The sequence below is a fragment of the Vigna angularis genome, chromosome 3 (genome assembly GCF_016808095.1).
Source record: "Vigna angularis cultivar LongXiaoDou No.4 chromosome 3, ASM1680809v1, whole genome shotgun sequence".
Taxonomy (NCBI): Eukaryota; Viridiplantae; Streptophyta; class Magnoliopsida; order Fabales; family Fabaceae; genus Vigna; species Vigna angularis.
In genome coordinates, this window is record NC_068972.1 from 5807791 (window position 1) to 5821911 (window position 14121).

The 14121-nt window shown below is 31.6% G+C and overlaps 1 protein-coding gene and 1 long non-coding RNA gene across 2 annotated transcripts; both read right to left on the reverse strand.

Annotated features, from left to right (window-relative positions):
- Positions 1-260: 260 nt before the first annotated feature.
- On the reverse strand, positions 261-6292 carry LOC108325824 (O-fucosyltransferase 1). Its single transcript, XM_017558902.2, has 9 exons — positions 6040-6292; positions 5805-5967; positions 5557-5635; positions 5365-5435; positions 5039-5127; positions 3886-4009; positions 3515-3798; positions 1439-1568; positions 261-1278 (listed from the first exon to the last, which is right to left on the reverse strand). The coding sequence occupies exons 1-9, from the start codon at positions 6045-6047 to the stop codon at positions 691-693; spliced, it is 1536 nt and encodes a 511-aa protein (XP_017414391.1). The 5' UTR covers positions 6048-6292; the 3' UTR covers positions 261-690.
- A 3664-nt stretch (positions 6293-9956) lies between these two features.
- LOC128196025 (uncharacterized) lies at positions 9957-12503 on the reverse strand. The gene is made up of 2 exons (XR_008248097.1): positions 12383-12503; positions 9957-10191 (listed from the first exon to the last, which is right to left on the reverse strand). It is a non-coding gene; the product is annotated as an uncharacterized LOC128196025 (long non-coding RNA).
- Positions 12504-14121: the final 1618 nt, after the last annotated feature.

Genomic DNA, 14121 nt, shown 5'->3' on the forward strand with positions numbered 1-14121 from the left:
GATTTTTATTCTTTTGTAAATAAATTATATTTATTACTCGATGAGAAGGAAATTGACAAAAATTTCAAACTTGCATATAAAGATGAAAGTGAAAATGAAATTATACTTAAAAAATGAAGATGATAGTCAAACCTGCACCCAACGTATAGCCATCCTTAAGCGAAATCTCATAACTTTGTTTACTATTTTTATTCCAAAGAGGAAATATAGAAATATACTAGAACGCGATTTACATCCCGCCCCAAAAAAGATTAAATAAATAAAACCATAAATTTAACACATTTTTATTTTTCCAGCACTCCAAATATCTAACATAAATTTGCCAGAGTTTTCATCATTCCCTAGGTAACTTTGAAGTACCTTTCTCAGGCTGAGAAGTGAACAAATACATTTATAATTTGATTTCTTTTCCCTAAGTAAAGCCCGGTAACATAGCCATCTCTTTAACCATCAGTGGGATCTTCCTCCTATAGTCTACAAGAAGCTAAAGAATGTAACTATTCGAATCAGCATATTGGACTCTCTTGTTTAACTACATCATTCCCTCGGTAGAATAAATAGTATGAGACAAAAATGATCACCTGCAAATCTGGAGTTCCAGTAATAGAACTTCATTCTTGTTCCCCTAGGCCCACAGAAGTTCATTACTTCGGAGTTAAAGAACCATTAATCCAATGCCACAACCTAGGTTCAAGATATTGTAGAATTAGCGTGTGTCTCAGTTTTCTCTAATTCGTCATTCATAATATTTAAAATGTCATTTGGGGGACATTTGTCTGCGGGGTTCTTTGCAGATGTTTGGCAGAAGCATTCAGGCCAAGAATTAGTATAGAAAGACTCTGGAGAAACACGCTTATGAGGTTCTCCAAAGTTTGTTTTGAGCATGACCTTCCTAATAGCTTCATCAAAACCAGCTGTCCGCCCATTCTCCTTATCGATGAAGATTGGGGCAAGAGATTTTCTATCAGGTCGGATTGTAGTACGGAAGCCATAATATAGACGATGTCCAAGGAGATTGTTGGCAAAGTTGCTAGGGCCATCATAAGTTGGCATGAAAATGTCAGAAAGAAGACAGACCATGTAATCCACAGCAGAACCAGCCAATCCCCTAGTGTTTTCAGCAAGCTCTTCAGAGTGTTCCACAGAAGAATGATTCTCGAGTCGAGGGAACAAACTTCGAAATGGTTTCATAAATCGTTCCCCTCCAAACAATTCACCAGCTGCAAGATATATCCTAGTCGAATTGTCAAAACCCAATGCACGCAGAATAAGACCAACCTACAATGAGAAACACATAAGTGTGCGAATTGAAACATTCAAATCATATAATCCAAACAAATTTGAAATTTGTTATCACCAGCATACATGTAAAGGTTAGTTTATTAACAAAGACCCTGGGAAAAAATTAAAGAACAACCAAAGCAAAACTAATGTTTACCTCCTCCGGAGTCAACGGACATTTCCCAATAGCCCTTCTTTCATTATAGACAAGTCTTTTAGGTGCAAAATTTTCTTCTCGATACTTTTTCAAAATCTTTTGCTCCTGGGGCGTAAATATATCAAAGCATCTGAAATCACATCCATATTCAACATGAGTAATTAAGAAGAAGAAGAAGCTTTATATATGTAATTTTTCAGAGGAGGGGATTGAGTTCACCTGTGTACCAAAAATCTGATTTTTGGATCATCAATTGCAATACATATCAGACTAGTAGTACTATAAATATGGATTATTACTGTTTGTCTTTTTCATTATATCACATCATATCATTTATGTCTTTTTGCATCACATCACATCATATCATTTCAAATCCATCACACATCAGAATCTCATTTTTCTCTTTATCCTTCCAACCTAAATTCCTATAACACTTCCGCACAAGCTTGTAATATAAACACTCTTATAAAGGAGGATATCCATGGTGCATGTCTAAGAATTTAACGAACTACCAAAATTACAATTATGTAGTGCAGTAGAAGAAAAAACAAGAACAACATTCTATTTCTTGAACAAATATGCCCCACACATCATTAATTAGGACAGACTTCAAACTTTGGAGCCAAAATCTGTTTTACAAGCCACCCATTAGTTCGCTTGCATTTTGAAACCATAAACGTGATCAGATGGAAGCTGTAATTTCTAGCTGTTTCAATTGTGTAAAAAGAAGGCTGTTTGAAAAATGTCTTAATTGGGATGGAATTGGGTTAAAGCCTCCTCCTTGCCACAAAATTACAGAGAACTAAGTACAAAAAAGTCAAGAAAAGCAGTAGATCAACTATGTCTCACCAGTGACCAATGGACAGACAAAAAATGTTAATCAATTTGGAAATTTTTGGTAAATAATCCTAAAGGAACAACCTTGTCTTCCACTGAGGTACATGCTGATCACCTCTCAACTCAACCTGAAGACTGACACTCACTCATTACATCATTTGTTATAAAATCAACCTTACTATGTCTTGCCAGTGACCAATGGACAGACAAAAAATGTTGATCAATTCGGAATTTTTTGGTAAATAATCGTAAAGGAACAACCTTGTCTTCCACTGAGGTACATGCTGATCACCTCTCAACTCAACCTGAAGATCGACACTCACTCATTACATCAATGTTATAAAATCAACCTTACTCCAGCAACCCACCCCTCAACCACACCTTCATCTCCTTCTCACAGAACAATGCCTCTAAAGACTGACACTCACTCATTACATCATTTGTTATAAAATCAACCTTACTATGTCTTGCCAGTGACCAATGGACAGACAAAAAATGTTGATCAATTCGGAATTTTTTGGTAAATAATCGTAAAGGAACAACCTTGTCTTCCACTGAGGTACATGCTGATCACCTCTCAACTCAACCTGAAGATCGACACTCACTCATTACATCAATGTTATAAAATCAACCTTACTCCAGCAACCCACCCCTCAACCACACCTTCATCTCCTTCTCACAGAACAATGCCTCTAAATTAACCGAGAGGATGAAATTATAGTTTGTGTATATCGATACAGCTCGAGCAAAACATAGAAAGAAACAAAGTTATTCAACACCAATCAACACAATTTAAAGAACTCCTAGAAAATGGCTGGAACGCACCAACAAGATGGCCAAAGCTATTAAAAATATCATGTCTTTGTCAATTTTCTGAGAACTATTAAAAAATAAGCAATTATTTCTCCAAACATAAATTTAGCCCCATAAAAAGTAGAAAATAAACCATTAACAGAGAAAATGTGTGCGAAACTAGTCATATATCATACATACACAGGGAATCTGGTTTCTGAGAAAGATAACGAGAAAAGTCCCACAGATATTATATATGGTTTTTTCATAAAGCTTCAGCGTAAACATCCATTGCTTAAAATCAAAGAAAAACATGCATTTAACATTTGATATTGTACAAAACAAAAACAACAGTTACACAATATTTATGTCCCATTTAAAGTCAATAAACATATAGCCATATAAAGTATGTAAACATAATTGTCAAGTCCAACCCATATGACTTACCCAGCAAATGCCAACATGTCCATCTCAAACCGAAGATGTATAGACATAAAGGGACCTTGTGTTCGAAGCTTATCAACAATTGATTGACTTAGCTTCATGATATGTGGCTTGAATCTTAAAGCATGATAGTTGACTCTACACCTCAATCTTTGGTACTCAGGATAGTCAATTTCTTCAGCTAAGCGATGTGAAAAGGGAGTAAGATAGATTGCCCCATGTTCCTTCATCTTCTTCAAAGCATCATTAGTATACCAACTTATAGGAGCATCTCTAGGAGGACGAAGCTGTGCCAAAATAACATTTGAACATACATCATCCAGAAAATTTAAATAATTTCAAACTATTTATTGATGACCAAATTATTACTCTACCTGAAAAGCCTTTATTTTCTTTTTTTTGCCACTTTTCTGATTTTCTGGAATGCTTTCCACAATTTTAACATCATACCTCAGTGTTTTGATAAAATGCTCAACATCATAAATACCATGGAAGCCACTGCATGTAATAAAAAAAGAAAGGAACCCATTAAGTGCAGTGTGACCATGACCCAGAAAAAGTCAAGAATCAATTGAACCATTCTCAATGATATACTGAAAAGGTGTTCCCCATTTCGTATCTTCCACTAAAGGCACATTTATTTCAACTAAACGCATAATTGGGGAAGCTAGTTTTAGGAGTCATATTGAGTAGGATGAGCAATTATAAGTGGTACTAACCCTTGAGGTACTTCCACTTAATGAATTAGACTTTTGGGTTAGACCCTCCTCTTGTGCTTAAGTCCTAACAATTGACTGATGGTACCAAAAGGACGACCTACCTATGGTTGGATTAAAGTGCAAACCAAATACTGAAAGATAAAAAAACTTGTCAAAGAGATAAGAACTACCATTGAGTTAATGTCAATAAAGTGAAAGTGCCCTTAAGGGGTGGCAATGTTAGGATTCTTATATTGAATAGGATGAGCTACTTGATGTGATACTTAAGCCTTGAGGCTTTTCCACTCAGTGTACTAGTTTTTTGGGTTATGTCCTCCTCTTGTGTTTAAGTTCCAATCCACTTCCAAGGAAATAATCACTTGTTTTTCAAAAAATCTCTGACGAAGATGACACAAATAAGTGATTATTACTTCAAAAGAAAAATGCTAGTAACAAAATCTATTTTTTATCAATTGAAAACTATTGAAAATCACAAAAAATCGGGTCTTACTTTTTATTTAAAGAGTTATCCTTATTTTGTAGTTTCCAATAAATTTAACCAATAATGAAGATTGCCTTAGGAGGAATGTATTAAAAAGTGTGTTGCTAGCTCTCTTCTTCAAAATAACTAAAACCAAGGATGCACTAAAACAAAAGGGGAGGAAAAATTTGACACTACAAATTAGCTACAAAGGCTTCATGTTCAAGAAGCAAAACAAATGTATCTTTTTTTATTCGTCACGATAAAAAAATATTCCTAATCCAAAAGTAAAGGAATGTATACTGGAGTTCAGAAATCAGATAAGAATTAAGAGTCAAGACAGTTTACCTGTCGTCATGCCAAAAAGAGTTCGCGTCCAACTCGGGTAGCACTAGCGTAGCATTCATGATCCGTGCAGCAAGAACAGCATTGGAGATCTACACATAGAAATACTAATGTATCAATATACCAAAATCAACGAGTATATATACAGAATTGCACCTCCATACACATAGGAAGCCTCAGAAGCATTAAATTCACCAAACTTAATAAGAGACGCAATGCAAATAATTGCAGCTTGAGTGAAAGCACTAAACCAAAAGAAAAACAAAAGATAATCCCCACAATTTATAGAAGTACACTACAGTTTACAGTAAGAGTAAAAAGGTACAAACCGCACTACGCTGTTGATTCAGTCCACCGTTACATCGAACGCGCAAGTAGCCATTGCTCTCATTCGGAGGAGCTAAGACAAAACATCAAACACAACGTCAGAAACTTCAAGAACGTTATATGCAAAAAAAAAAAAAAAAACAAACAAACTATTGTATCAGAAATAGTCTGTAACTACAAGATTAGATAGATACGAGGCCAATGAGTTCGCGGAGCAGACGATGGGCGCCAACCGCCGGAATCAGCGTTGCTCCAGAGCTCTTCTACATGGATCTGATTAGCACCGAACGAAATATGAACAACAAATCGTATAATAACATCATATAAGTACAAATTTCATTTCACCAAAAGAAAATGTATAAAGATGCTGAATGAATTCTCTTCGATTTGCTTAAAATACGTTCAGCGAGTAAATAATCTGAACTGAATAATTTGCAAGAACCTCGGAGCGATAGCTGGATTGAACATTCGAAGTTCCCGTTGAAGAGAAGAACAAGGAGAGCGTGCAGATCAAGAGCACTACAGCAGCAAGAGATAACTTCACAATCATTCCTTTCATTCCTGAGCCTCCAGTGTGCCTCCCATGCTGTCTGTGGAAGCCAGCTCTGCAAACAAACAAAACATCGACTGTTTCATTCAATAAAGAAACTCAACATAGAAGCGTTATCGAACCGTACCTCCTCATGGTTAAGATTCAACAACTCTGCTCTTGTTATCCTGCGGATTCAACGCATCGAGTTTACGCTTCAGTGATTAATTGGGAATTGGAAGGAGACTTCGGCTGAGGGTGTGCCAAATGGACCCTGCCGGCGATCTGCAAAGTGGTGGTCGCCGTGGACATGCGGTGGTAGGATAACAAAAATGAAATGTAACCACCGACATTGAAATAATTACAAAAGTTCGCTTGCTAATTGATTTGGGCCAGTATATGGGCTTCATTTGGGCTAAGAGACTTGTGCCTTTATTTGATCGTTACGGCAACATTTTCTACAAGAAAAATAGTAAAGGGTAAAAGTAAAAATAATATTTTTGGAATTAAAAAAAATTGGGAATGTGTATGGATTAGTGTGTGGTGGTGGAGGATGTAACACTCATTTTTTGTATAGGTGCATTTATAGTTTGGATAATTTGAAACGTATTATATAATTTAAAATGTACTTTTTATTTTATATTTCATAATATACAATTTAAAATACAAAATTATATTTTTAAATATACAAGTTAAAATAAATAAAAAATTATATTTTTTATTATATAATCCAAAATACATTTTTAGATAATATTTTTATTTATATTTTGGATTGTACATGTAATCCAAATGTATATTCCAAAATGATATAATCCAAATGTACATGATATTTTGGATCTACACATTTTTTGGGTCTAAGGATTTCGAAATAAAAGCTTAAAAAATGCATTATGAAAAATATCAAAACAATAATTGGTCCTTGATATAAATTTTTTTATAAAAATATAAGAATTTATTTTTTGAGAAATTTATGTAAATATAAAAACGAATAAATAATTATAAAATATATGATTCTCCACCCATAGTTTACTTTATAATGTGTAAGACGGTCCTTTATAAAAATACTTTAGGAAATAAGAGAATAATTTCCTGTTGTTAAATCATTCTACTTTTATTTATTTATAAAATAAAGAAGATAAATTTTGTTTTACTGAAAATATAAAAAATATTAGTATCATTTACAAAACATAAAGATAAGTATTTATTTTAAAAAATATATAAATAATTAGATTGTGTTATTTTAATATTAAAAAACTAAAAGAATAAATAGAATTTTTTATAATGAGTTTCATTACTTAAAATATATATCATCTCTAAAATTTGTTCTTTAAGGATTTTTACTATTTTTCTTAGTATTCTAACTGTTTAAGCTATTCAAAAATCAGAGAGTGTCTAAGTAATTACGACAAGGTTTTCATTCTTATCAAATCAATTGTAAAAGAGTAAATTAGTTTATATTTTTTTTCCTCACTTTTCCATGTTTCATTATGCATGTGAGCTTAGCTCTATCGCATATATCATCCTCGTCTTCCATTAGGTTATTTACTAATTAGTATTTCTAACGACGTACCCTGATTATGATTCTGTGTTTGAAAGAGTATATTGAGTTTTTTTTACCAATGAGAGTTGTTTAATTATTTAGGGTTCTTTGAGCTTCAATATGGTAAATGAAACTAAATACATTGTTTAAGTTTTTAAGTACTATGATCCAATTATAATTAAAAAAATATTAAAAGGTATTAAACAATAATCTTACTAAATTAAGTTAAAAATTTGTTTAAAAGACAAACATGGTTTTAATTGAGATTTTAAAAACTAAAAACTAATTATTCGATTTTTAAAATTATACCGATTTTAATAAATTATTTCTTAATTAATTTTTTATAAATTTTGAACACCTTTCCATTTTAACTATTTTGAAACATATATGAGCGAAAAATGCCATACAACAACTAAAAATGATGTTGATAAGATGCAATCATGATATAAACAAATAGTAATTGTGTTATTGTTGACTTATCAAAGCATGAGACACAAATATCTCCTATGGTGTTTGATGTTTTTTAGAAAAATTTATTCGTATTAAGTGATTATTAGAAAGTGTAGTTAGGAAGGTCAATCACACTCATTATAATCATATAGTCTAATTTCAAAAGAATGACAAAAAAAAACATAAATGTTGGATATTTATTGCATGACTTAAACATATAACTAGATATTTGAAGGGAAAAACATGTATATATGACTGTTTTTTTCTTATTTGTAGTACTTCATAATTTTGGTGTATGTTTATGTTAAGTGTGACTCTAGAAGACAAAAACACATTTATACCTAAGGTTAACTTTAAGAAAAATTGTAATCTCATGGTGGAATTAATTTGGTTGTCATAAAATCTATAACAAAATATCTTTTGTTTTATATCTTAGGATACAGACATATAATATATATATATATATATATAGATAGATAGATAGATAGAACACGTATTTCTGTTGGAAAGAGATAATTTTTGTGTAGCATTTTTCTGTGTTCTAGACGACCTAACGTTAGGGATGATGACGGGTCGGGTCGGGTACGGATAATGCCTACCCGCAACCTGACCCAACAAAAAAAATTTCACCCGCTACCCGCACGGATATCCGCTTAAAAAATACCCGTGGATATTTTAAAACCCGCGGATATCCGTGGATATTCGCGGATACCCTCAAATATTTAAAAAAATATATTTATATAAAATATTATAATAAAACTTAAATAAAATTACAAAAAATATATAAAATATAATATATATTAAATTAAATATAAATTAAAATTTAATTTTAATTATATTTAACCTTATAAAATATAAGTTAATGTTAATATTAATTAAATTTAACTTAATAAAATATAAATTAAATTTTTATTTTTATTTTTATTTTTTGTGGGTAGCGGATATCCGTGGGTACATATAGTATAATATCCGCATCCAACCCGTTTATAAGTGGGTATTAAAAAACTCGCTACCCGCAACTCGCGTGTATCAACTATCTATCGCCGATTTTATCCGCGGATGTTTTTGTCATCCCTATCTGACGCTCAAGTCATAATTTTTCTCTAGAAGTCTAACATAATTCAATTATGGAAAAAGTGTTTTTACTTCGAAACTAAACCTTTATTTATAAAGTTTACAATAATTTGACCAATTAATTTATCTTTTAATGGTCATCAATGTCAGTCTTAATCAGCCATCAATAACATTTATCATATTGATTGTGTTTTAACTCTATTCAACTGTTGTCATGACCGAACAACTACAAAGCCCTTTTCCGTACTCGACCGTTCGGTCCATTCTACTCAATATATGTCATACTCGATCGATCAGGTCTAACCCTATAGTAACAATAGGCATATAAGAAACCTTTAAAATAATAAGGTAATCATGTTTTAAACATTACATTAGAATTACAAATATTGTAATCATATGTTCATTTTTGTTGTACAATTATAAAGGAATATTAGTTTGTATGGATTCTTTGAGCTTCGATCCATAAAAAAAAAGCATGAGAATAAAAATTAAAATATAGACATATATCAATTTATGAGTAAAAAAAGTATTTAGACTTAATTACTATTTTAGTCATATTTTTCTGAAGTTTGTTTAATGAGTTGTTTTTTTTCTTAGTTAATTGAGTTTAAAATTTTGTCAATTTTTAAAAAATTAATCTCTTTTTACAACAGAATTTAAATTATTAACAGAAAGTGAACAATACGCTGACACTTATATTAATTTAACACATAATATATATTGTTGACTTGAAACGTAGGTAACTTTTTTAAATTAAAAAAAAAAAACTAAAAAAACTACGAAATAACAGATATATTTTATTAATTATTTAAATATTATTATAAAAAAATAAATTGATCAAAATTAATTAAATCTGAAACCTTAATAAACATGGAAAAAAGGAGCACATTAAATTTTAACGAACAAAAAATAATATTCAAGACTATTATTTAAATAATTACTTACTTTGTGCAAGTTGAACTTGTAACACCCCTTATAGGAAATATTAATAATAATATTAATAATCTTGAAGCATGAATCTTATGAAAGTGTTTTTTTTTTTTTAAATATACCACACATAAACAAACCATACACACATCATAAGTTCATACATTACAACAAACCAAATCTTAATTGTTTCTTAAAATAACAAAATCAAACGAACATAAATAAGAAAACATTATAAAAATCCCAACAAGTTTTATTTCCCGTCTCTCTCGAAGAGCTATTCCAATCCAGCTTTATCTGCAATACCATCTACTCCCGTACAAGTACGATCATCGTAGGTGGAAACCACAACCACAACATGCAAGGTTGAGTAACCAGAAGTATCACATCATAAACCCATTTCATATAAACTATAACAATTTCCATGATTTAATATAAATCGACACACATGACATTGCAGACTAGTCTTTCATAAACTATTGTCGTTTACTTGTAATTCGTCGTCATAACCTGTTCTCAATAACAGGCGATTCGAGTCGTCTTCCATCGCGACTTCAGACCTATCTCCCCGACTCCTCAAGGACTAACGAGTAAAAACATCGATACTATGCGTAACGATGCACTATACTCAACACGAGCCGAAGTCATTGGGCGAGACATTCACCTTCTCGCGCAGAAGAAGGTGACACTCGAATCTCAGTCTCACGCGAGACTAGCAAAAATGCTCAAAAGACAAACGGAGTTACAAGTAAATAACATAGTGTATGTACCTCCTCCAAATAAACGTGCTCAATCACGAATTCATACATATTCTCAATAACATGTATAAATAAACCAACAATAGACCAAGATAATAACCAACAATTCTCAATAATTGATTAAAAGAGAGTTTTTTTTTTTTTTTTTTTTTTACTGGCGCACCCCTTGAAATTGCTAAGTTCACACCCCTGTCTTCAAAACAGAATTTCTGAGCACACCCTGACATGACGGAGTTCACACCTCTATCTATTAAGACAAATTTTCTGACACACCCCCTATAATTACGAAGTTCACATCTCTATCCACTAAGACAGAATTTCTGAAGTACCCCTTAAAATTACTGGATTCATACCCTGTCTACTAAGATAAAATTTCAGATGCACCCCTGGAACTACTAAGTTCACAGTCCGACCCATATTCCAACATTTCTACAACACCCTCTTATTTTCCTAAGTTCACCCCTATAATTTAAAATAAAATAAAATATTATTTCTCCATGGTGGGGCCTACGCGGGTCCATCTAAATTCCTAAACTTCTCTTATTTTCTCTCTCTTGTTACGTAACATCATATCCACCCCATTTTCATTCTTCTTCTTTTCTTCTAACTTTAAAAATAAACTTCTTCCTTCTCTTTCTATTTATTTATTTATTTTTTTTTTAAAACCAATTCCCCAAACATTATACTTTCTTCTCTCACCATCTTTACGTAAGTCATGTAACCCATCTTTTATCTCTCTCTCTTTTTTTTTAACTACCCCAACAATTAACTCCATTTATTCATCACTCTCCCTACTTTGTAACACACATTTCTTTCTACTATTATTTCACTTTTTCAAACAACCCCAAATCCACACTTTCTAAAACCAAGGGTCTCTCCCTCACATATCTACTATCTCACATACTACTGGAATATAGATTCTTCATACACATACATTCACTTTGTTTTCACTTGATTTCAAAGACCCATCTCTTACCAACCCCTTCTTCCATTTTAATATCAAAACCTCACCACTTTACGTAAAACATGTACCCCTCCCATTCTTTTCCTTTTAGTTCATTCTTCCCACACAACTTCAACTTCTCCAAAACTACACTTAGAAACCTCTAACCCACAACTACCACTCTTACTCTTCATCATCTCCTCTTTCTCCAACTAAACCTAAACCATTCTTTTTGTTCTCCTCCTCACTTTCGTCACTCACATGCACATAAAACAATCTCTTTTGGTTTCACATAAAGTCACCATGCAAACTCTCCACCTCTCATTATTCCACCTTACGTAAAACCTATACAACTAAACAACCCCTATTCCCTTATTTTTCACTTCTTCTTACTTTGCACACAAATACAAGACAAAAACACACACACTCATTCTCTTCCTCTACCTGCAAGAGAAAACTCAAACCACCTACCCACAACACTCTAAGTTAAAGGGTGTAGAAATGTGCCCCTCAACAACCCCTCTCTCATTTTATGTAAAGTAAAGAGTATAAGGAAAGAATACAACCATGGTTTAAACATACTCATAAGAATAAACACATACCTGCAACATCCCAAAAGAACCAAAACATGCACATCTTATCAACATGCATAAGTTTCAAAACAAACATGGTTAAGTTCCTTTACGTAACAACCCAACATACATCTATACATGCACCATCAAACATACATATATAGTCTAGTTTTTAACTACCCCAACATGCATACAGTTATATGAACTCCTAGTTTCCCCCCCCTTACCTCTAGTTCCAGTGAGTTTCCACAACCGTTTGAGGTTCAAAGCAAAGACCAAGATGGCTTCCTTTCCTTGCGTAGCATAGTATGTATATTCCTCCACTCTCTCACATAGACTAAGTTTATATAAGAAAATGGTAGGTTCTCCTCTAAGTCAAAATTCACGTTTTTAATAGCTTAACTATATAATTCCTATTTAACCCTATAATCTATCCAAATCCCTACAAAACAAAAGAAGCCAAGCTATGGAAACACATTTCAACACCTACTGCCGACACTGTCACTTTCAGAAACTCAATTCATGTCAAGAGGAAACACAAATACAAAACCATGCTCTTTCCATTTTACTACCTTACGTAAACTACTTCTCACACCATCCAACTTTTCTTTTCTTTTTCTTTATAATAACATTTCATCTTCCAACCTCACGGTCCCACCTTTTTGTCCTTTTCTACATATAATATTATTCATTATTTCATACTACATTAGGTCCACTTCTTCCCATTTCACGTAAATGCCTAATAGCTTAATACCAACACTCTTTTTCCAACAAAAAAATGGCTTTCTCTTTCCATCATTTATTATTATAGGTCCCTTAAAAGAAAACTTACAGAGGCATGCACCACAACATAATACACCCTTCCTTAAACCAAAGAGTTCTCCCACTTCTCAATTTATTCTTTTTGTCATCCAAAAGCTAAGGCATCAGTAAAAGTATTTTCTAAAATTAAGATAACATTAGTTCTAATTAATTTATTTTATTCACTTTCTTAATATTTTCATTACACAAACATATCATAATTAATTATTTAGTAAAACAAAATATAGTAAAATAAAAGTATATTTTTATTTTACACAGGTCTTACAGAACTCACTTGATGTTACATAATTTATTAACCATCATTGATCAATATGTCTGATTCATGTCACATTATCAATTAATGGTTATTTTGTCTAGAAAATATTAATATATGAAAATATTTTAGTACAGAAAAAATGGTTTAATTAAAAAATAATAAGTTATTTTTTCACTCATATAATAATTATCAATTGTTTTTATTTTTATCAATGCTATGTACATGTATCGATATCTTAGACAATAAATCTATGTCATCATCACATAATTAAGTTTCATTGAGTGTGTCCTATGACATTTATTTTTTCATTAATTATTACAATAGCTTTTATTAGTTTTTAAAATAGTTAAGTTAGTTAAGATTGCTGTCAGTGCAATAAGTAACAAGAAAATTGAATAACAGTACTACAACATGCATTAAATGTATACCACAATTTATATAGTATTAAGGATTCTTAAGCAAATAATATAGTTTTAAGTTTTCTTAATTATGTTATTACAATTTTAATTCTTCTGCAATAAAAAATTGACATATATATCATATGCATTATAACTTTTACATAGATAAGACATTAACCACATTGACAAAGTGAAAAAAATTTGTTACGAGTTGCTATTTTGTATGTCAGAAAATGTCAGTGATGATTTTTACTTTTAAGATTTATTAAGCTAAATAATGTGTGATTGAACTTTTAGCATTAATTTAAATGAGATAAACCATTAGTTTTAATGGAAAATTCAGAACTTTATTTAAAAAAAACAAGGAAACAACATTCTACATTTATTGTCGTTATATTTAATGTAAAACTTCGTATTTTACTTCAATTATAATTTTCGAGCTACTTATTCTGCATTAATTGTATTCTACGACCAACGTAAAATAACTTTT